The sequence below is a fragment of the Dendropsophus ebraccatus genome, chromosome 10 (assembly GCF_027789765.1).
Source record: "Dendropsophus ebraccatus isolate aDenEbr1 chromosome 10, aDenEbr1.pat, whole genome shotgun sequence".
Classification (NCBI taxonomy): Eukaryota; Metazoa; Chordata; class Amphibia; order Anura; family Hylidae; genus Dendropsophus; species Dendropsophus ebraccatus.
The window spans coordinates 28,375,472-28,400,127 of NC_091463.1; the positions used below are offsets into that span (position 1 = coordinate 28,375,472).

The following is a 24,656-nucleotide window of genomic DNA, read 5'->3' on the forward strand; positions in this document are numbered from 1 at the left end:
TTTAAGCAATGTTTCTAAGTTGGAGTGTTTCCTGACCCATAGCTCACAGTGTACCACATGTCACATGCAGGAGTGTTTCCACAGAGCTGAAAGATGCTGTAACATAGCAAAAACTGCAGTAGAATAGTTACAGCTTGGATGACTTTAGTTACGTGGCCCTGTGTAACCACAAGCTAAACCATTCCAATAGGAAACAAGTTTACCGGTATAAATATGATTGCTGGGCTACCATATACCATAGTATATTCACCACCATAAACCAGAATTGACAACTGGTGCTGGCATCCTATACCTCAAAGCTGACCACCCCATCAGTATATGCTGAACCTGTATATCATGTGTGGATAAAAGGGGTCTGCCAGACACCTCATATTGTGAGACTTCATACAGAAAACTATTCAGTGAAGCCCCAATGCCCTCTCAGAACAAAACCCTGTGACGTATGCACAGTCATATTAGAGCTCAATGGGCACCCAATAACCCTCCACAGGAAATGACTTTTACTATAGCATATTCCATTGGATGTCCTATTACAAGAATACTCTTCCGTAGACATACTGCTTCAGCTCTGACATATCGTATAGATAAATCATATGACCTATTGTAAATGACCTGATCCTGTGTTATCTATATACAGGTATGACCATTCACTGTAATCCTGTCTGTGATGAGGAGCACACTACTACATTGTGACCTCTATAGAACAAGGTGTCAGCAAATTATTTGGCTTAGTGGTCAGAATAAAAACTGCAAGGTGTCATGAATATTTTATTATATAAACAGAAAAAAATGGAGTTGGAACTTTTTATTTTTTAATTTTTAAAAAGGAACCAGTCATCTCCCTAAGGGAATGTGACCTGGCACCAGTACCTTACAGCTGCTGTCCAATAATGTTTATCAGTCTTTGGCAGGGCGGCAATTAAAAAAAAAAAAAAAAAAAAAAAAAAAAAAAAAACTGTAGCTCCGCCCCCATGTCTAGATACAAGGAGCCAGGACCAAGCATTAATTTTTTTTTTTTTTTTTATATTATCATCTTAGGATAGATATATGTTTATCACAAGCAGGTTAACATTGACTTACTGTAGGATTTACCAAACACATCTGCTGGAAGTTTGCTCCAAGCATCTACTACTCTTTCAGTAAAGTTATATATTCCCCTATGTGTCTGAGCTTTCCTCCAACTAACCTCAGATTGTATCCTCTTGTTCTTATATTGAGTTGAGTTTCTTCCCTCCTGAACCTGATTTAACCCTTTAACCGTCTTAAAACTGCACGCTATTGAATTCTGCCAAAGGGCCCATAGTCTGTGGCGATTTTTCCGACCCATCCAGATCCATTGTAGACGGTCATCGTATGCCAACATGAGTGGCGCTTCTATCTACGCAGCCAAGCATTCGACATGAGATCAGTCCCCGTAAAACGAGAATTGGTCAATCGTATTAATGCATTGGTCTAGACTGGGTTACTACTATATATAAACACCTCTCAAGGCATCAACACAATAAAAAGTTCTCCATTCGTATGAAAATAACATTAGGCCCCAAGAGAGCGCTTGCTATTTTTCTCCGATCAGTCATCAGACCAACACCTGAAAAAGATGTATTGCCCACTGCCTAGAAGTCGCCCCCTTCCCAGCAAGCAGGACCTCTAAGCCACAGTGCAGGGTGGAAGCTCTATCTGTGAACCTTCTCATCTGTCAGTGTCAGATCTCCTGACAAGGTGCTTATTCACACACCCTCATTGCTATTCAATTTGCTCTTCCTTCCAGCAATAAATCCAAGAGCCCCCATCAAGTGGGATCATTTTTCACTTCTGTTCTTGGCTGCAAGGCCTGGTCTCCCGATGCTCCTGCCTACTCTGTGGGACCTGTGCTGCCAATGTGTGAAGAGCTGATTTATGAATATGAAACGGAGCCGGTGTACGGGGAGCGGCGGTGGTCACCAGAGACTGACGGAACACATCCTCCAGCTACACACTTCAAGTGGCTTTAATTGTATGCATGCATTTCATTACAAGGCCTGGCCGGGCTGCCGGAGCCGACGCGCGGAGCAATCACACAATCTTGCATCGTTTGCTGAAATCCAAATTTCTCCTTTGTCAGCACAAACACTTTAATTTGATGCTTTCACTCCTGAGTAAGCACGGAGTATCTCTTAAACCCCTTGCGAGACGTAAGAAAGCTTTCCATCAGCAAATGGACTCTGGTGTCAGTTATTATTTCATAATAACATACAAAACTGTTTTTGCAGAACCTGCTCGCTCGCCGTTCATTTTCTGGTGGAGGCTGTAGAGCGGGACATCTTTTTGAAACATGGCAGGCAAATCCATCAATTATTTACGGAGTATGTAAAAGGACTTAGAAGCGCAGTTTGAGATTGGCACTGAGCCACGGTGGTGGGAACGCTCACTATGAATATAAAAAAAAAAAAAAACCCGCCTTTAACTGGTGAACAGCCCCCCTGGCAGGGAAAAGGTTAATTACAATCTGCATTATGGATAAAATATGAATGACTGAAAGGAGAGCTGAAGGCTCATTCTGGGGACGGACAATATAAGTGGGAAAAAAGAAGCTATTGTGTTTTCTTGCTCTCTCGCCCGCCCTATCTGGATATCCCTTTAATTTAGTTTATCCCTAAATATATCCCTTTAATTTAGTGATATCCCTTTAATTGAGTATCATGTATTTAGAAGAGAACTGCAACATGAAGGTATGTGCCAACAGGGTACGTTCCAATGGTCCGCTATATGACTGATACCAGCCTAATTGTTTTTAATGGGGTCCACAATTTTTCTAGATTTTATCAGTAAATGGATTTCGCTATGGTGACCCCGAACCCATCCTTACACTTAAAGGATAGAAGAAGATTTTGTAGTGTTTTATGTTGTAAAAGTTCGCAAATATAAATCCCTTTTTCAAAATAACAGTGGGAAAACCACAATCCCAACACAGGAAATACCAAATTCAACCATAAAAAAGGCGTGTTTTTATAGGGAAATTTTTTTAAAAAAAGCATAATTTTATTGTTCACAAGGTAAAATGAACTCAAAAACGGGTCAACAAAATACATCACATAGCAAAAAAAAAAGAAAAAAAAAAGACAAAACATAAAACCCTTACACACAGAAAAAGGAGAAGGACCCTGGAAAACCTAAAACAATTTACCCATAGTAATAAGGTGCAGTATCCCCCCCCCGCCCCCCAAAAGCTTGCAGGGTCTAAAAACAGTAATATACACCGATAAGGTGCACTAGTGCCTGGCCGCGTAAAGAATGCCCACAAATTGTAATGCATATAACTGTTAAACAATACCAGTAATATTTGCCGAAAAGTACAGCTGAACGCAGTCTGCACGTACACATGTATCAATAGTCAAAACAGGGGGTCCAGGGGCCACACAACCCGAACAGACGTACGTTTCACTGCGATGCAGCTTCTTCTGGGGTCCCTGGTGTTGTTCTACAGTTCTATACATTACAATTTGTGGGCATTCTTTCCGAGGCCAGGCACTAGTGCACTTTATGTATTACTTTTTTTAAGGCTTAGCAAGCCTTTTAGGGAGGAATACTGCACCTTATTACTATGGGACTCCGGTTTTCTAGGATCCCTCTCTTTTGCTGTGTGTGAGGATAATGGGGAGATTTATCAAACATGGTGTTAAGTGAAACTGGCTCAGTTGCCCCTAGCAACCAATCAGATTCCATTTTTCATTGCTCACAGACTTTTTGGAAAATGAAAGGTGGAATCTGATTGGTTGTTAGGGGCAACTGAGCCAGTTTCACTTTACACCATGTTTGATAAATCTCCCCCAATGTGTTTTTTATGTTTTGACATTTTTTGCTATGTGATGTATTTTGTTGTTTGGATTTATTTTATCTTGTGAATAAAATTATGTTTTTTAAAAAAAAATCCCCTATAAACACACGCATGCCTTTTTGATTCTCTCTAAAAGTTGTCTAGCCCAAACGCCAGTTCTCTTATTTCATAATGGTCCGATAATCCATCAGGACCGTCCAATAATTCAAGAATGAGGTCTCATACTGGAAAAAAAAATTTTTTTAAAAAGTGCCACATCTGTCATCTAGCCGCGTGTGCTATTACAACACTGTTCCATTCACTAAAACGAAAATGAGCTGCAATGCCAAACACAAACTGAAGACAAGAGTGGCGCCATCTCTGGAAGAAAGCACCATTACAAAGAGAACCTATTGACTCCCCTAAAAAATTTCAGTCCATGCTTAGTACCCCTTAGTAGAGATGTCCCAAGCAGTGTTCCCCCATATAAACTCCTAATTGCACTATTCCTTTGTAAATTCTCCTGAGAAGCATAAACACACTGACAACTGGGTGTTCTTTCTTTAAAGAGTCACTGTCCCTAAAAAAATTTTTGATATATCATCAGGCATGTCAAAAGTTACTGATCGTAGCGGGTCTTACTGCTGAGATTGGAAGATATAACCGGGGAGAGAGCTCGGCAGCAGCGCCATCTACTCCCCAGCTGTATCTCCTGAACAGCTAATGCTGACAACGTAAGTCTTTGAGGCTAGATTGTTGGAAATTAGTCAGCAGCCTAGGAGTGAATGGCATGGCCATATCTTCTGGTTATAGCAGGTCTGAGCATTAAGGCCTGCTGCCATCAACAAGTTGACATGCCAAAAGTTGTTTTTTTTTTGTTATTTTGTTGTTTTCTTTTTCTTTCAAAGCGATTCTGTACCCACAATATGACCCCCACAAACCACTTGTACCTTCGGATAGCTGCTTTTAATCCAAGATCTGTCCTGGGGTCCGTTCGGCAGGGGATGCAGTTATTGTCATAAAAACAACTTTTAATCCTACAGCGCTGTGTCTAACGGTCGGGACTTATGCTGCGTTTACACAGGCAGATTTATCTGACAGATTTTTGAAGCTAAAGCCAGGAACAGACCATAAACAGGGAACGGGTCATAAAAGAAAGGCTGAGATTTCTGCTCTTTTCAAATCCATTCCTGGCTTTGGCTTCCAAAATCTGCCAGATAAATCTTCCTGTGTAAACACACCATTACATTTGTATATGCATTAGGCTGGCACAACCTCTCCGTCCCTCCTCCCCACCCTCCTCATCATTAGGAATACTCCAGGCAGATTGCTTCCTATTCCCCACCTGTGTGTATAATGAACATGGGCTGGATCGTTAATACACCTGTGCAAAGCTCAAACAGCAGTAAATGTTCCTGAATCATTCCTAATGAGGAGGGTGGGGAGGAAGGACGGAGAGGTGGTGGCAGCCTAATGCATATACAAATGTAAGCCCCGGCCGTTAGACACCGCGCTGCAGGATTAAAAGTCGTTTTTAGGACAATAACTGCATCACCTGCCGAACAGACCCCAGGACAGATCTTGGATTAAAAGCAGCTATCCGAAGGTACAAGTGGTTTGGGGGGTCAGATTGTGGGTACAGAGTCACTTTAATGGCAGGTACTCTTTAGGGGAGGTGTGCCCCTACAATGACCCTCAGCACCAATTGGTGTCAGACTATGAAGAGGCATGCCCCGTTGACAAGAAGAACGTTTACATCAATTCAAATTCCCAGATGGAAAAACAAAGGAATCTCACAATGCAGAGTTCTAAGGAAAAATGCTAAATACCTACTTAATGGAGAATACAATGAATTAGCACAGATATCGCATTACTTTAGAAGGAAAAATCCCTTTAAAAGAGGATCTCTATGCTATCTTGACATATGACTAGGATGTCATCACTTTATTAGCCCTGATGTCAGACCACCCCCCCACCCCCCACTGTAGCTGAGAATTAGGGGGACGCAGGGTTAGCTTCTCAGTTTTTCTTGCACAGTGGTGTCCGGCCACCCATCTGTCTAGGGAATGGCATGAAAAAGCAGCCCTGTGTTGTCTTCATTCCCAGCATCAGCAGGGATCCCCCACACCCATACAGGGACATCTGCACCCCTTCTCCAAAATGACCGTGGTGGTGGTGGGGGGGCACTATATTGTCTACAACTATTTTAGAGAACTGGAACGACTACATTTGCAGACATGTAGAGTCTCCGCATTTTCTATCACTGTCTATGCCGCCTGACCTGGATGTGTTTTGCAGAGGTTCCCTACAGGGAATTTAGTGGTTAAGTGTTGCTATTTTCCTTATGTGGATATGGACCTACCGGTTTAAAATGAGTCACTGGATCCTCCAACACTGCACAATATAGGCAGATAATAGTAATGCATAAAATGAACAGAGCCTAGCATATACTTCATTGGAGGGGGGGGGGGGGGGGAGACTAGAATATCCCTATCAGAATTTTTCTGACTCCCCCAGAAGAGCAGAGCAGGTCTAGATACTTGTGATACTGACCTCGCTGTGATCCGCTCACAGGGCCCAGGGCTCCGCCACACTACTATTCTCACACACGCTGGAGCGGCATCATGTTACCATAGAAACTTGTGAAAACGTTCTTACATCAGTCTATTTCTTGGGTCATGCACTGATGGTGTAGGTGCAGAGAAACAGTCTATGCATGGTGAAAACGGAGTGAATAATACACAAGAGGACTGCCGCTGCACACTTAGGCCCTACCTAATGGCTATAGGACACAGAACACACTGGACGGTGGACGTCTCCGCAAACTAAATTAGCATTCTGAGGATTTGTTGTATGTTTTCCCCAACGCCTAGAAAGGGGGGGGTCAAAATATGCAATGGAAGGTCTTGTTGCAGATTGTGGGCGGTGTATGATGTATGAGCTATCTGCCCCATCTGTGTCTAATATGGGGATACATGCATTTCGCTACTGTGGAAGTAACACTGCAGAAGATGGGGGGGAAAAAACTGCACACTCAAAGTGATTAATATTTTGGCCCTTATCAATGCAACATAATAGAGTTTTCGGACTTGTGCCTTTGAGAAAATAATTAAAATGAAAACATTACTTGAAATACACGTCCTGCTTGCACAATCATTCTAGGAATCATGGCACTTATGAAGCGGCAGTGCCCCCTCTGGTCATGTGATGTAATGCACCAATAAGTGCAAAGGTGGTAAAAAAAATAATTCGCCCGATCGTACGATTAACGATTTCGAAGTAACAATTTTTTTTTTTTTAACAATCAGCGTTTAGATGGAACGATATATGGTACAGAAAATTCGTTTTGCGATCACTTAAGCCTATCTCGCACATAGGAAAAAAAGTTTAAATCTGTGAATTTTTTTGCGACCGACGATTTAAGAACATGTTAAAAGATCAAAATGAACGATTTCTCGCTCGTCGTTCGCTGCATTTACACCTACGATTATCGTTCGAATTCGATCGTTATCGTGCAAATTCGCACGATAATCGTTCCGTGTAAACGCAGCATTATGCAGGACAATGATTTTTTTTATTTATAACTAACTTCTAGTAATGTAATAAGCTGTAGTAATACTTATCCTTTACTGGACCATGTATAAAACTGTGTCAGATTCTCAGATTGTACAGACAATAGACACATAACATTTGTGCACTATAGACTCTGGCTCCTCACTGAGCATCTCCTATCGGTCTGCACTGTACGGAATCCGGAGCAGTCTCACAAGGAGCTTCCGTTTTTAAGTTAAATCACACGTTACTGTTTCACTAACTACGATTTCTTCCAATCCCCCCTATATACCTACGTACTAGGCAGAGCATGCGTATGTTGTCGCCCCAAGAACAAATAAATTGGTCAACTAAATTTCAATGCACTAAATTCTTCTGTCCTCCAACATTTGCTTTTGGGGGTGTTGGGAGACCCCCATACACATCAGATGGACAGCCATCCAAAATACATGGGTTTGGCAGACACATATGTAATGCGTGTGGCCAGCATCATTAATTCACCTCATCTCCCTGGTAGGGGAAGCTGAGCTAGGTATCGGCAGATGTCCGGACCACCCTGATGGCTGTCCAGCCAAAGGACAGCCATCAATTGCCTGCTCACTCTCCCCCAACATGGAATGTCAGAGGATAGAAGGATCATACATGTTGGCCTCCAACATGTCTGATCCTTTTGTTCCCAGGGAGATAAGCTGTTACCAGCTTTCCAAACTAGTGAACTGTCAGCCATCTTTGAGAAAGAGATGGAGAGAAAGTGTTATATAGCCGACAGGTATTCTGTGTGTATGGCCAGCTATAGGGCATCAACACTGCTGGTTCCAAACTTCCCTTAACCATCAACCCGACTGCTCAAGGTTCTGGAAATAATGCAAATAATCTTTTCCACCAAAGCATCAGAAGTTTCTTCTGAATTTATATTGGATAAGCAAATATAGAAGAGGGAAAAAAATGCTGTGTGAAGGAGAGAAGCGTCCAGAAGACTAATTATAACTCTCCTTCATTAATGACAGGGCACCTCGCTGGCATCAGCGTTTTCTATGGTGCCACATCCTTCCATCATCCCGCCACCTTACACAGCACATCTCCTATACCCAATTATCTGTTTAAAGATGATGCCTGTGTGTCCTACCAAATTCAGAACAGCAGCGCTTCACGTCTTCAAGGATCCCGGGCAGTTGCATAATGACATTTATTTATGTTTACTATGAGGACTATTAGATTTTTGGAATGTAATGTAGTCTGTAGTATTGTGCATTTAGGGTTTTTCCTCTTAAGCTCCCATAGGAAAACGCGATTTTACGTAATTTTACCAGCATTTTTAAAACATTATATATATAATATATATAGAACATTATAGTTTACAAGGCCGAAACCTGTATAAACTCAAGAACGTTTTAGTAGGATCCCTCCTCCGATAATGAAACCTATATAGAAAAAGCTACCCAAACTGTTATCACAGGTTTCTTCTCTTTATACATTATGTAAGGTAAATAATATTAGAATAACTATCATATGTATGACTGATCGGAATGATTGTTATATTTATGCTGATTTACTCGGATCACCACAACAGTAGTAACAGTAAGTCACAGCAAGACTTAAAAATAATGACTTAAGTTGTGCAACAGCATCACCTAGTGGATAGACGGGGTACAGCAAAGCCTGATGGCCAAATGCATTATGTACAGTTCTCCCCAACCTGAGGCTTTGCAGCTGTTCGAGAAAGAATTAACAGTATTCAGCTGTCAGAACATGATGGGAGTTGTAGCTATGCAATTCCCACATCTCCTTTGAAGCTTATGAATCCTGCAATGAACTTTCTTCAGCATATAGACATTGCAGCTCCCCCACTTATCATGAATTTACTGTGGATATGCAATACGTTGCAATAATTGTTTAAGATGAGGATACCTCTTGCAAGACCAATGCAAGCTCAATGTAAGGATAAAATGTTATCTGCAGAATACAGTATTCCATAGATTTAATGTGACCATGTACTTACCCATTGTAACATAAGGAAGCTTATCAGTAGACCCATGGGGATATATGCTGTACAGATGGGGGCCCGAACAATCCACTCCACCTAATACAAGAGCAGCCCCAATGTAGCCTTGGTACCTGTTAGAAAATAGAAAATATACATTGTATAGAAATTCCATGTCATCCACGACTTTCACTATTACTTTCTATGATAGTACCTGATGGGATACTGCTGTAATACATACTGGATACACAACACCAACCATACAACGTACTCTTAAAATGAGGTCTACTAGTGTTGATTTAGGTGAATGTTGCTGTAAGATAGATAGATCCTATTTCAACAATGATATCTGTGACCACAAATAGTAGAAACAGAATTCCAACCAAACACTCTGCAACTTAGAAATACCCAGGAAAGTGTGTCCTATAGTATAAACAGATTACAGTATTAACCTGCGTAAGCTATAATGGACAGAGCTAGTGTCCAATCAGCTCTCAGTGCTGCGGAGCGGGAACAGGAGGGCTCTCCGTACAGAGACCCCCAATGATGGCGCACACATTAAAGAGAGCTTTAAAGCAGAGATGGGGGACCTTCGGCCCTCCAGCTGTTGCAAAACTACAATTCCCATCATGCCTTAGCTTTAGCTTCGGCTGTCCAGGTATGAAAGGGATTGTAGTTTTGCAACAGCTGGAGGGCCGAAGGTCCCCCATCCCTGCTCTAAAGGGAACCAGTCACCAGGACAATGTTATCAAAGCTATGAACATCATGTTATAGAGCAGATTGTGGGAAAAGATTCTGTATAAGGGTAGCTTCATACACACCGTATCGCAGCGTATTTTCTGATGCGGATCCATAGCAGATCTGCAGCAGAATAAATCTAAATAACTGAACACAGCATCAAATCTGCAGCATCAAATCTGCTGCAGATCTGGTGTGTGTGAAGGCACCATAACTTGTAATTTGTTGACTGAAATCTCTGCTTATTCTGTGTAAGGCCCCATTCACACTAGGGAATCGGCACCAAGATTCTGTGCGGAACACCCCCACCCCACGCGGACCCTGGCTTTAATCTCTTTGAGCGGAGAGGCACACGAGCCCTCCCGTTCAAAGAATTGACGTGTAAATGAGGCAACACACTGCACTTGACAGTCCAAAAAAAATCCATCCATATCAAGTCACAAGCCACTGCAACCTACTTGCGCTTTTCTGCCATTTTGCTTGGACGGCAATAAAGCTGTGCGACAGCAAGTTGCGAAAAATATTTTGGGTGCAAGATGCGATCATGTACTCCTATCCTTTCTGCTTGGACAACCCCATGATCACAGGGTACCCTGTCGCTAGGACCAGCAATTGTGAAATGTTTGAGCCGCCTGGCAGCAACTGTTCAATTTGTTGCACAACCACAAGGAAATTTAGTATAACAAAAGTAAAATGATATATCTATTAGTAGTCTATGACTGGAAAAAGGGATCCCCAATACGAAGCTCTACATCTAGGGCTGGGCTATTAACTATATAGTATGCAAAACTGAAAATGAGACCCCAATCTGTGGCCTCCCGGCATGCATGACATCCTGCGTCTCACCAAAGTTTTATAACTACACCTCCCGGCAAGCCCTGACAGTCTGCAGCTGAAAGTCCGCGCTCTTTACAGCTCCTGCAAACTACAACTCCCAGCATGCGACCGTCAGGGCAAGGGTTACATCACCCAACAACTTTACCTGCTGCTATTTGTCAGCTGTAACGTTAGATCGTGTATAAAGATACACACCGACAGCCCTGCTGACTAAATGAGACGGGAGCTTTGTCTTTATAAAGCGGATTTCTGAGCTGTGTAAACGGCACAAAGCTCCCTTTTATTTGACACCTTTTTACAAAACTTGCTAAAACTAAAGGAGTCCACTGTAATTGATTTGCGAGAGTCTGATGCTTGACACTAAGCCAGAGGCAGAAACCCAGATCTCCTTTCCTTAAAACTTTAAAATGATGTACACTCTCCTATTTGCTTTCACGCGGTGATGTATGGTGTCTGCCTAGAGCTGCTGAAAATTCCTTGCAGAATTAAACTGTTCCGCTGCTACGATTGGTATAAATATTTCATGGTGGAGCTGCCATGCAGAGCCTCTCTCCTGCTTGCTTTTCCTTGTCAGACAAATGAACACAATGAGAAGCAATTCAATCTCGGGCGCAGACAACTTCGCATTCCTGTAAAGTAAAGCTTTAGAACAATGGCTGACAGGACGGAGCCCAGAGAATTGGAAACAATATCATTTGTCAACGCAGTGTGAATATTGTCTTCTGTTCAGTGGGGTCTAAGCTTTTCTCCCCACTCGTTGTCAACCAGACACTTTATGAAGTGCTACTTGTACAGGCTTTCGTCACGCTGACATTGTTACATCCTGCTTAGTCCACGCCGCTTGACGACTACCAATAAAGTGACCAACACACGAATAGGGAGAGACTACTTTTAACATTGGGTCCTTTTCCATCAGCCAATAATCTGCATTTAGTTTTCCTAGGAAAACTCATTTAGCAGGTAGTCTATCCTTGAAAAAGTCAGAGATCGGCCGATAAATGAGCAAACACTGATTTTGGGGCACTGGGGCGTTCCTCGGCCCCAAAGTGCATAGTCTAATTCGATATATATTTCTGAAGAAATAACTGCTAAAAAGTTTTCAAATGTAGGTTTCCCTTTAAATAGCTACAAAGCAACCAGAAATCAAATGATCAATACATTTTTGGTGGACAATAACACCATACAGATAAAGACAGTCTTATGCCTTTTGCCTTGGCGTCAAAATAAATTGTGCCTGGGTCACAAGAACATGGCAATGCCTGGTCCTCTCCACAATGGTCACACTCATTGCACCGTGAGAAAAGTATGCAAAAATACCCTGTGATGTAACCAATAATTTAGTTCATGAAACATTGGTAACAAGTAATTGCAGGTAACATTAAAAAAAAATACAGCTTAAGTATTCTATGTAAGGGCCCATTTACACTGAGTAAAACTATACTTTTTTTTAGAACGTATAGCAAACTAATAGGAGCTATTCTAAGGGGATCTACACAGACAGCGGAGACGCACAAACCCGGCAGGGATAATTTGAAAACAACACTTACCACCCTGGCTCCTGCCCTCCATCATTTAGCTGCTCCCAGGTCCTAGGACCATGACGTTTAGGCCCACCTAGGAAATGATTGGTTGCAGCACTGACCCACCTCAGTAACTGATTGGCTGGGTAGGCCTGCAAAGCCATGGCCCCAGGACCCAGAAACAGCTGACCAGCGGCATGGAGCGGTAAGATAATGGCGGCAGCCAGAGAGGTAAGCATGTTTCATTTTCAAACAACCAATCCCTGGGCATAACTTTTTTTTTTATTTCATGTAAACATGTGGGTCAGACAAATGGCTGGTTTTCATTATAATCTGCAGTTCTACAACAGCAATCTACACAGTTCAGGAATTGGGCTTGATGCTTGGCAATTTAAAGGAAAGAAAAGCTAAGGAAAAACAACTGTACTCCCCAAATAGTTATGGACATTATGGGAGTCAAAGTGAGAGAGAAAGGGGAATACCTCTAAGTGAATCACGACACTCACAAGTGTCACATTACCCTAGTAACACCAAAGCCATGTTCCTAGACCCAAAGAACTGGTTTGAGCCACCTGGCCATCTAATTACCTGAACAGCATCTGCTTAAGCATTCGGTTAGCGGTCGCTACTCTGGGTAAACGTCCTGTGGACAAGGAGTGCAGCTCCATGTTGGAAGAGATCATCTGGGTTGTCATTTCTGTGTCCGCTGCTGTTCCAGCACCACAACAGCTAAAAGACAAACACACCAACAGGTTAAAGAAAACGCCTTTAGCGTGAAAACATACCGCAAAGGATCTGTATGTACTATGTTACTATGGAGATACATAGATCTTTGGATGCTTTTGAGTAATAAAATGAACATATAATCGTGAAGGTGGATATGGTGACCATCAGGTCCCATCAATGTCTATGTTATAATTCCCTAAGGGCTGGTAATTTCATCATTAAAACGAATACATACCTGATCCCTAACAACCACGGCTGGCACCATTTTGTGTCGATGACATCTTCACAACGGGTCGGTCCCACTGTGAGACGTCAGCAGATGACTGACAGTATGCTCAGCTCCAATTGGCTGAGCAAGCTGTCACTCATCTGATGCTGCCGGCCAAAGAGGAAGGAAATGCCAGAGAGAAGATGCTGCCTACGGGAGCTCTGTGGACCAGCAATCGTCAGGATATTCGGACAGAGATAGACCCAGGAGTGAGGGCGAGTATAGAAATGGAGTTTGCTTTTTTTTTTTTTTTTAACCTTTGCGCCAGAGTTGTCCTTTAACCTCTCAATGACTGATGACAAGTATACACGTCATGCTGTTGGTAAGAGGGTACAGAGAGTGCTTATGACCCCACAGCTCCCCAGATAGAAGCAGAGGACTGTGGCTGATAGCCAGCATGGATCAATCATCCATGCTGGTATTTTAACCATTCAAATGCTGCTGTCAAAATTGACAACGGCATTTAAATGGCTTGGGATACCGGTCATTGGTGGTCCAGTGTCAGAATCGGATGCTTGCAGCGAGATCGTGGGGAGACGATCTAATGTCCATCCAACCCAAGGGCTCTGTGAGGCCTCTGGAGTTTCTCGACAAAAAGTTTTAAAAAATCCCATCCCATATCAAAAATCTAAAATTATCCCTTTTTACCATTTTGTAAATAAAATATTTGAAAAACCAAACATATTTGGCATCGCTACATGCAAAATTGCCTGGACAATTAACCCCTTAATGTCAAAGCCAATTTTTGTTTTTGCTCCTTTGCTTTTTCCATTTTATGTTTAAAAGTCCATAGCGATTGCATTTTTTCACCTAGAGACGTATATGAGCGCTTATTTTTTGCAAAACCAGTTGTACTTTGTAATGACAGGCATTATTTTTCCATAAAATATGCTGCAAAACCGAAAAAAAAATCATTTGCGCTGTCAAATTGAAAAAAAAAAAAAAACGAATTTTTTTTTTATTTCGGGGAGTTTTGCATTTACGCCGTTCGCCCTATGGTAAAACTGACTTGTTATGCATGTTCAAGTTTTTACGATTACAACAATATGTAACATGTATAACTTTTATATTATCTGATGGCTTGTAAAAAATTCAAACCATTGTTAATAAATATATGTTCCTTAAAATCGCTCCATTCCCAGGCTTATAACGCTTCTATCCTTTGGTCTATGGGGCTGTGTCCGGTGTCATTTTTTGCGCTATGATGTGATCTTTCTATCGGTACTTTGATTGCGCATATAAGACTTTTTGATCACTTTTTATTACATTTTCTGGATTTGATGCGACCAAAAATGAGCAATTTTGCACTTTGGAATTTTTTGCGCTGACGCCGTTTACCGTGCGAGATCAGGAATGTGATAAATTAATAGTTCAGGCGATTACGTGCGCAGCGATACCAAATATGCTTATTTGTTTATTAATTTATATTTATAAAAAGACTTATTAGGGGAGGGGATTTTTTTTTATTAACAAAAACACTTTTTTACTTTTACTGTAACTAGAAGTCCCCCTGGGGGACTTGTATATACACAGCACTGATCTGTCATAGAGATCAATGCTGTGTATATACACAGCAAAGATCGATTAGATCAGTCATAGATTGCTTTGGCCTGCTGCAGGCAACAGCAATCTATTGCCGAGTCGGGATCAGCGTCATTACGACGCTGAGGTCCGCACAGGCAGAAGAACGGAGATCCGTCCCACTAGACACCAGGGACGTGGGGTCTGAAGCCCTTTAATACAGCTGTCAGGTGCTTAGTTTGCCAGCACGGCAACGGGACCCGCGCCGGCTAGTAGAGGCGCTCCCCGGCTGCAAATTGCAGCCGGGAGCGGTGCCGTTCAGAGCAGGGTCCCGGCGGCACCATGATGTACCAGGTACGTCATGGGTCGCTAAGGGGTTAAATTATTGCATTCCTGATCTGGAACAGTAAATGGTGTAAGTGCAAAATCTGACAAAGAGCAGGGACACACCCTCAACTTGTAATACCCAGATGGCTACTTAGTAATACATTACAGTGATACCTTGGTTTAAGAGTAGTACCTTGGTTCAAGTCGGTAAGATTACAACGATATGTAACTTGTATAACTTATTAGATGGCTTTTAAAAAATTAAAACCTTTTTTAAAAAATATATGTTCCTTAAAATCGCTCTATTCCCATGCTTATAGCGCTTTTATCCTTTGGTCTATGGGGCTGTGTGAGGTGTAATTTTTGCGCCATGATTGCGCAAATGCAACTTTTTATTTCAATCTTTCTGAATTTGATGCGACCAAAAATGCGCAATTTTGCACTTTGGAATTTTTGTGCGCTGACGCCGTTCACCGTGCGAGATCAGGAATGAAATAAATAGTTCAGGCGATTACGCACGCGGCGATACCAAACATGTTTGTTTTTATTAAAGATGAGCGAACCTTGAGCACGCTCGAGTCCATCTGAACCTGATTGTTCGGCATTTGATTAGCGGGGGCTGCTGGAGTTGGATAAAGCTCTAAAGTTGTCTGGAAAACATGAATACGGCCAATGATTATATCCATGATTTCAACATAGCCTTAGGGCTTTATCCAACTTCAGCAGCCACCGCTAATCAAATGCCAAACGATCGGGTTTGGATGGACTCGAGCACACGTTATTCCCCCCTGGGGTTAGCATTATTCCCCCCTGGGGGACTTCTAGTATAAGTACACTGATCTCTCATAGAGATCTATGCAGTATAGTTATACTGCATAGATCAATGAAATAGGCATTCTATTGCTTTTGGCTGCTGCAGCCAAAAACAATAGAATGCCGTACTGGGATCAGCGCTATTACGGCACAAACCCAGGCCGGGATCAGATGCGGGGATCGCTCCTCCGCGACCACATCGTTAGAGGGGGGGGGGGGGCGATCCCCCATCACTCCAGCATATGAGCAGAGCAGGAATGGAGCAGAAAAGACATGCTGAAGAGGTGCACTGCAGCAGGTGTGTCTTTTTTTCTCTTCAGTTTTTGGGGTGATGAAATATTGATGGATTTCTGAAGCTTCCTGAAAGATTCCTTGATCAGTATTTCCGAACTGTAAAAACGGACATGGATATGTGCATGCAGCTTAAAGTGCTACTGTTTCATTTGTTTTTGTACAAATCAATAGTACAGGTAATTTTAAGAAACTTTTTAATTAGGTTTATTAGGCAAATATGCCATTCTCTGCATTCAAAATAACTTTCCTCAGGTCCCCCCCCCCCTCCTCTCTCTCATTCACTGGAGAGAGGAGGGAGATTAGTTGCCAGCAGAGAACAAAGGATTACACAGCTGGAACTGTTTGAAACCCGCTGTTCAGACGTCAGAGAGGTCAGTGCTGACCTCAGAGGAGATAGCCCGGTGATGAAGCTGTAAATTAACTCTTTGTCCTGTTTTGGTGCCTTATCTCCCTCCACCCCTCCCCTCTCCATAGAGAACAATGAAGACAGGGGGAGAGCTTAAAACTGCTTTTTAAGTACAGGGCTGCTGGAAAAAAAAAAAAGTTCTGTACAGCAATACAGTGAAAGGTGACTGCACTTCGCCACGCCTCACCACTACTGCCACCTCCCTGTTTGGCTTGCATATTCATTGCATTGGGACCAGCCCAGGTGCTGAAAGATTTCCTTTAACCAGTTCAGGACCAAGTCCCTCAAAAGTTTCATGACTTTCTCTTTCGCTTCTCTGATAAATTGTTGTGTTATAAAGTAATGTATTACCTGTAGGAGCTTTGAAATGAATACAAATTTTGCACCATAAAGAACAGAGACATCAACAGGATGAATCGCAATGTGTTAAAGGGTTTTCCAGGATCTCAAATCTTCCCAGAAAGTATCACCCCTAAGCATACAACTTCAAGGGAACCAATCACGTTTAAAATGGCTAATAAGCTCAGGAGGTGTGCTGAAAAATCACTCAGCACACTTCCCATACATGTCCTTATATCCCCCGTCCCTGCAAAGGAAAACTTATAATCTTACTTTTAGTAGTCATCTGGGCGGTGGGCTGTGGGAAGGTAATCATGGTGCTCTGGGCGGTTCGGGATGTAATCACGCCTCTCTGGGCGTGAGTGAAACTTTGATGTCCTCCAGAAATGGTGCTGTAGCATCTGGCGGTGCGTTGACGCTCTCATCACAACGCCTATGCACGTGCGGCGCAATAAGAACGTCGGCACGCCGGCGTACGCTACAGCACACCTCTGGAGGACATCACAGCTTCACTGGAGTTTGAGTCACGGCCAGAGGGGCGTGATTACATCCCGATTCGGCCAGAGGACCATGACTACCTTCCCACAGCCCACCGCCCACATGACTACTTGGGGTGATAACCATGCAGCGCGCCAATCTATAAAGTAAGATTATAAGTTTTCCTTTGCAGGGACGGGGGATATAAGGACATGTATGGGAAGTGTGCTGAGTGATTTATCACACCTTCTCAGCTTAATAGCCATTTTTAACATAATTGGTTCCCTTTATTATAGTGTTCTTTTATTTTGAGTGTGGTATTGTCCCCAACTCGCTGGCTCCTCCGCTATACAGAGACAATGCATGAGAACAATGCAGGAAACTGGCAGTGTTGTGCTGTGGGAGAGAGCACGATGTGAGGATTGAAATGCACAGCTGACAGCTGTAGCACAGGGAGCATAGTTGTTATCTAATACAGGAAGATATCCACAAACACACAAAACAAATTGATTAGTGGTGATTTTAGTACCCAATTAAGACAGGTAGGCAAAGCTATATAGGGTCAGAGTGGAGGAGTCAGAGAACAAGTATTACCCCATCTTGACATTAACACCCATGGAATTTTTATGATATATTTTCTTTAAAAAAAATAATAGTTTTATCTTGACATCCATTAGCAGAATTAGTACCATACATTATACTTACTAGACATTGGGAGCTATGTAGTGGATCTTAGAACAGTTCTTGTCAGCTACCACCATGCCTTCTGTGGCTCTGGTATCAGCTCCAAGCACAATACCATCCTAAAGAGAAAAGGAGAAGCATTGGAAATTATTCATAATACACAGGCTACAGCTCACAACCAAGGAGTCTAACATAGGTGTAGAAAAAAAAAATATATCTCTATCAGCCTTTGGGGGGGGGGGGGGGGGGGGGGGGGAGAGAAAAAAATGACGTGCTATTCCCAGGGCTGTGGAGTCAAAGGTAGTTTTGTCTGGAGTTGGAAAAAAATGTACCGACTCCAGCTTTAGGAAAAATCTTTAAAATATTTAGAGTTGATTTTTGACAGAAACTTTTTCATTTTTTTTTTTAAGTTTTGCTCATCAATATATTTTATGAGCAACATTCCCTGTCCCTATTAGATAAGGGTGGTTAGGGAAAAGTTGTCGGTCACTATTTGGCAGCTTGTTTCGGAGCTGGAAGAGTCCATTGTGTGGGGGGAGATCTGTGCTGTTCTCTTCCTGGATGTGAGCAGTAGTGTAATATGAAAATATCCTGTGTAACAGACAGGAGGAGGAGGAGGAGGAGGAGGAGGAGAAGACATAAGTAGTGTAGCAGTAACCTCTGTACTCAGTGTGGTGTTTTCTCTCTGGGAGAAGATTGTGTGTTTTTCATCAGTGCCCCATGATTATGTAAGACATTAGGGAGAAGCTGCTGAGCCAGTGTGATAAATAACTCCCCTGGTATCTGACCGGCCATTTATGAAGGAGCAGGAGTCTGAGTCGGTCCTGATAAAATTCAGGAGTCAGAGTTGGAGATGCGGCTTGCCGACTCCACAGCCCTGGCTATTCCTAATACTTGTGTCATCATCTGTATCTGCTCAGGCACCAGGGCCTAGGTGTGACTATGGGCTCTAATACACAGAGCGATAATCACGCCGATTCAGCCAATTATCGCTGTGTGTAAAAAAGACAACGATCATCTGCTGATTGTGTCTTTTGGTCCTGACCTAAAATCATAGGGTGCTGACCGTGCATCACTACGTGTAATAGCTATGGGCAGCTGACTATAAAAAACTGTATACATTACCTGTCCACAGTCCTGGTGTTCTTCTGCCCTCTACTCGCTTCACAGAGCTGCCACTGTAGCTACAGAGTAAATCTCTGAACTGACAGGCCACTCAGCCAATCACTGGCCACGGCAGCCCTGGCCAGTGATTGGCTGAGTGGCCTGTCAGTTCAGAGACCCATGGCAGCTCCAGGAAGTGAGTAGAGCACAGAAGAACAACAGGACCATGGACAGGAAACATATATAGTTTAGGGGCAAGGGCTACACGGACATGGCTAATGCTAGGCTCGGTAAGCAAGGTCCGATCTAGCAGATCGGCGCTCGCTTACAGGAGACATCAGACCACTCCTCTACACTGCAGTTACCCTATAACATGTCTAAACTCAAGTGTTTTTCACATTCATTTGGGGGGACACTTTTTCGCTGGGACCGGAGACAAGGTGGCTGAGGGAAAAGACGTCCACTCACCTCCCCGGTTCCAGCGGCGGGTCCCGCTTGGGGTGCTCCGGTGCCCGGCCGCTTCCTGGTGTCTGATGCGGGCCCGAGACATGACGTCTCAGGTCCACTGAGCCAGTCAGTGAAGGAGGCGGGATCTGAGCGGACTTGAAACGGATCCCGCCTCCTTCACTGACTGGCTGAGCGGACCTGAGATGTCTCGGGCCCGCGTCAGACACCAGGAAGCGGTCGGGAACCGGGCACCGGAGCACCGCGATGCGGGACCCGCAGCTGGAAGCGGGGAAGTGAGTGGACGTCTTTTCCCTCAGGCACCTCATCCCCGATCCCAGCGAAAAAGTACTCCCCCGCTGGAGTACCCCTTTAATGTGACCAATGCCAACCTTCAGCACTGGGCAATGCCGCAGGTAGAGAAGCAGACAGGGAATTATTCAGCAGCTTTTGCAAACTTGCTATGTGGAGAGATAGCCTACAGCATGAGTCTCCAAACTTCTGCCCTTCAGCTGTTGCAATACTACATTTTCCCTCATGCCTGGACAGCCAAATCCAAAGCTTTAGCTTTCCGGGCATGATGGGAATTATGGTTTTGCAACAGCTGGAGAGAGGGTGAGGTGAGGAACTGGCATACGCTGTAGGAGGGAAGTGAGCAGAGTAGAAGGGCTGTGATGGAAATCTGAGGGAAGGCAATGCATTCTGGGAATTTTAGTACTGAGCAACTGCTCAACCCAGAACTGTCCTGAGGACATAATAGGGGAGAGGCTTCCGGATACATATGACAAGTGGAGTTAGGTTTCAGAACTGGGGCAGCAGACATATAAACAATGTTATATTACTGCAGCATTTTTTTAACTAGACTATAGAATAACCCTTTACTTGCCATTCTAGGGGGAAGTTGGATGGAAACATTATCAAGTGGTGTGGACAGCCTACTCAGTGTCTTACCTTGAACACCACTCCTGCGATTGTGGTTCCGGTTTTGCGAGCTGCAGGAAGCTTGTGCCCTTTCTGTGTAATTTCCTTTTCTAGAAGGGCATTTCTATGGTTTAATGAACAGAAATACATGTAAGAAATATTTCCATGGATCTACAGTGGCATCTCGGTTCTCAAAACAATTCTGTTCTCAACCAAAATTTTCAAGGGAATTCTGAGGTGTTAATTTCCCTTTAAAGGGTACCTATCATTTAAACAAACATTTGTTTCGGTCGTGTTCCATATGATGACGCCAACTGATCAATCGAATGAAGGGACATAAGCACGCAGACCCCGATCTATGCTGACCTATCAAGCTGCTATGACATGTCAGAAGTTTGTTTAAATGATAGGTCCCCTTTAGCAAGTACAAAGGTAACACCTTCTATATTTATGCATGTCCTGGAGAGATAATACCTGAACAGTGTGAGGCTATGTTCACCCTCTGTAAGAAACCGGCCAGGTCACGGAACGGCCAGTGTCTGAGAAGATCTTCCCAGCCATTACTGCAGTACCGGCCAAATGATCTTTACAGCCACTGAACTCGGATGCGGGCGCATCTGAATTCCCCGCTGCACACAATGGAGCATGCGGCCGGAGCCGCATGCTCCATTGTGTGAGCTGACAGGGTTTTCTGTGGCCGCTATTCAGTGAATAGTTGCCACAGAAAACTGACATGTCAGTTTCTTGCGGCGTCGCTTGGGATCCCGGCCGGAGTGTATACACTCCGGCCGGGATTCCTAAGGCGGCAGCACTTCGTAAGTTCCATAGTAACCACGGCCGTTGTTACAATGGCCGTGATTACTACAGAACTTATGTAGTCAGAACCTGGCCTTAAAGTATATCCATCATGATGCCCACTGTCATATCAGCAGTGAGCTCTTCTTTCAATTCGGAAGTTTGGCTCGGATACCAACGGGGGTCACACGCACCACAGACTCATTGCGTGTTGGTATCCAAGATGACCCAAACTTCTGGATTAACAGAGAAACTCACGGCTGAGCTGGCAACGGGCATCATGATGGGTACACTAACACTGTTCCTTGATTATTCCTCCAGAAGGTGTCATTTTCGTTCAGTATAGCAGAAACCATGACACAGTCCGATTAGTAATTTGATCTTTACATGAATAACAGGCCCAGCTATGTTTGGAATATCCTTGCAGAGAAAGAGGTCTCCGACCTGGACGAGGCTTGTGGAAGGGATTCCTCCTGATGGTGGCACCACAGATTATGTTCAGTAAAAAAAAAAAAAGCCACTAAAACCGCTCCATGTGAAAGAGCTAATGGTACTTAAAGTGACTGTACCACCAGGCCCAGGCTGAAGCACTGGAGGCGGGCCGACCCACCCTTAGTGGGAAGAAACTCCAGCCCCTCCATGACGTGACTCCATTAGAATCAATGGAACCCTATCATAGAGGGGCGGGGGTTTCCTCCCACTAAGGGTGGGTCGGCCCGCCTCCAGTGCTTCAGCCTGGGCCTGGTGGTACAGTCACTTTAAGTGGGGTAAAAGTGGTTTGGGAGGGCAGATTGTGAGTTCAGTCTCCCTTTAAGGAAACTCCTGCTCTCAGCCCAAGGATCTGACAGCCCAGTGCCATAGTCACCTCTTCAGGCCCCCACTGCCCCCGGATACTTGTTGCTTCCCCCGTGCTGCCCCCGCATACTTGTTGCTTCCCCCCGAGCTGCCCCTGGATCCATGCTCATGCCCCCCCCTGGATCCATGCTCATGCCCCCCCCCCCTGGATCCATGCTCATGCCCCCCCCTGGATCCATGCTCATGCCCCCCCCCCTGGATCCATGCTCATGCCCCCCCCCCTGGATCCATGCTCATGCCCCCCCCCCCTGGATCCATGCTCATGCCCCCCCCCCCCCCCTGGATCCATGCTCATGCTCCCCCCCCCCTGGATCCATGCTCATGCCCCCCCCCCCTGGATCCATGCTCATGCCCCCTACCCCCCCCTCCCGGATCCTTGCTCATGCCCCCCTGCACACTTGTCCCCTCCATTGTGCCCTGGATACTTATAGAGCCCGGCCCTGTGTATAGGATAAACTCCGCCATCCCCCTCTACTTCATCCACCGGCCATTGCCCCCCTGCTGCCGGTTACCCCGCACGCCGCCCCCGGTCACGCTGCGCCTGCCTGTGTTGCCGGTGTGATAGCCCTGAGTCCCCCGTGCAGCCTGTCAGCAGTCGGCCCCGTCCTCTCCTCCTCAGTATACGGCCACAAACGTGTGTATAACAGGACCGGAGCCTCGGTACCGGCCACCCCCTCCCCTCACCGGCTCTCACCTCCTGCAGTTCCCGAACTCAAAACCACCGACAGGAGCGGAGCGCACAGTCACGGCCGCCATCTCTGCTGAGTATACAATGACTTCCGGTGCCGGGAGAACAAGCGTGATAACATCCTGTCCTGCTGTTTAGCTAAATAAAGTTCATACAAATGCAGAGTCACAGCCGCTGCTGCTGCTGCTTCATCAGACACTGAAGAACTTCAACTCCCATCATGCACTGCATCTTACTGCCTGTCTATAACTGCGGTTGGGGATCATGGGAATTGTAGTCAACAGTGGTTCTCCTGCTAATACTAATAAATTGGTGATAAAGAACTGTCATATTAGTCCTCTGTTCTCAAATTTTTTTAAACCAATTGTTTTATATCAATAAAGTTGTAATTTTTTTATGTCATCTTGGTGAAAAAAAAGTCTTCAAAGCCTAGACAAGGTGAAGCAGTTGCCTATAGCAACTAAACATAGTCCACAGCAGCATTGCACCATGTCCAGTGTCAGATCGGGAAACTTTAAAGGGGTTATGCAGAACCTAGCTGTTTCTCCCTAAAAACAGCACTATTCTTGTTTGTGCAGTTTATTGCTGCCCAATTCTATTGAAGTGAATGGAACTGCGTTGTAATACCACACTCAACCTGTGGACAGGTGTGGCACTGTTTCTAGAAGAAAGTGGCTATGTTTTTTTTGGTTCAGCTTAACCCATTTAAATGTGAAGGCCTTATTACATAGGTTATGTTGTAATAGACCCAGCGATCAGCAGACAAGCCATGGCTGATCGCATCTTTTAGGCAGGTTTAAAAACCATTGTCATAGTGTATATTCTCAGTAATAAGGAGTATGCAGCCGATTATGGTGAGAGTAAAGGACTGCACAAACAATCCAGCGATCAATTATGTGGTGCTACCCACACAGTAATTGAGCTGTGTAATATGCTCTGGGCAAATGTAAAATATCACAGAGGACACAGGGTGGTGGGAACATAATAATCAAGGGACCATTTACACTGAGTAAGGGCGGGTTCACACTACGGAATTCTCGCGGATAAACTGCAGAATTCCATCGGCTGTCCGCGCGCACAGCCGAGCGCCTTTCCGCCGGCTCCACAGACACCATTCTATTGGCTGGCGTATTCCGCTATCCGCCGAAAGATGTGACATGTCACTTATTTCGGCGGATAGCAGAATACGCCGGCCCATAGAATGGTGTCTATGGAGCCGGCAGAAAGGCGCGCAGACATACTGCGGATTTCTGCGGACATAATCTGCGAGAATTTCTCAGTATGAACCCACCCTTAAAACAGGCGGAATTCCCGCCTGCCTCAGTATCACACAGTGTCTCTATGGGATGACTTGAGTGCCTCCACTTCTGTTGCTCTCCACTCAAAGAATTGACATGTGGACAGAGGCGGGAGTGGAGGTGTGCAAGCTATCCCATAGAGACACTGAGGCAGATGGGATTCCGCAGCAGGGGGCTCCGCCGCTGAATTCTGCCTGTTTTAATCAGTGTGAACATACCCTTACCCATCCCTGTGTCCCTGCAGCACCACCGCTCTCTGTCACCCTCCAATTTCC

At 44.4% G+C, this 24,656-nt stretch overlaps 1 protein-coding gene across 1 annotated transcript in view; it reads right to left on the reverse strand.

Moving 5' to 3' along the window:
- The window catches only part of PSMB7 (proteasome 20S subunit beta 7), a 54,372-nt gene extending 31,174 nt beyond the window's left edge, over positions 1-23,198 (reverse strand). Inside the window, exons 1-5 of the mRNA XM_069943872.1 lie at positions 23,090-23,198; positions 20,776-20,869; positions 18,298-18,395; positions 13,010-13,150; positions 9,345-9,460 (exon numbers count right to left, since the gene is read on the reverse strand). Coding sequence (XP_069799973.1) covers positions 9,345-9,460; positions 13,010-13,150; positions 18,298-18,395; positions 20,776-20,869; positions 23,090-23,151 — 511 coding nt within the window. The 5' untranslated portion in view covers positions 23,152-23,198. The remainder of the gene's footprint in view (positions 1-9,344; positions 9,461-13,009; positions 13,151-18,297; positions 18,396-20,775; positions 20,870-23,089) is intronic.
- Between the last annotated feature and the right edge of the window lie 1,458 nt (positions 23,199-24,656).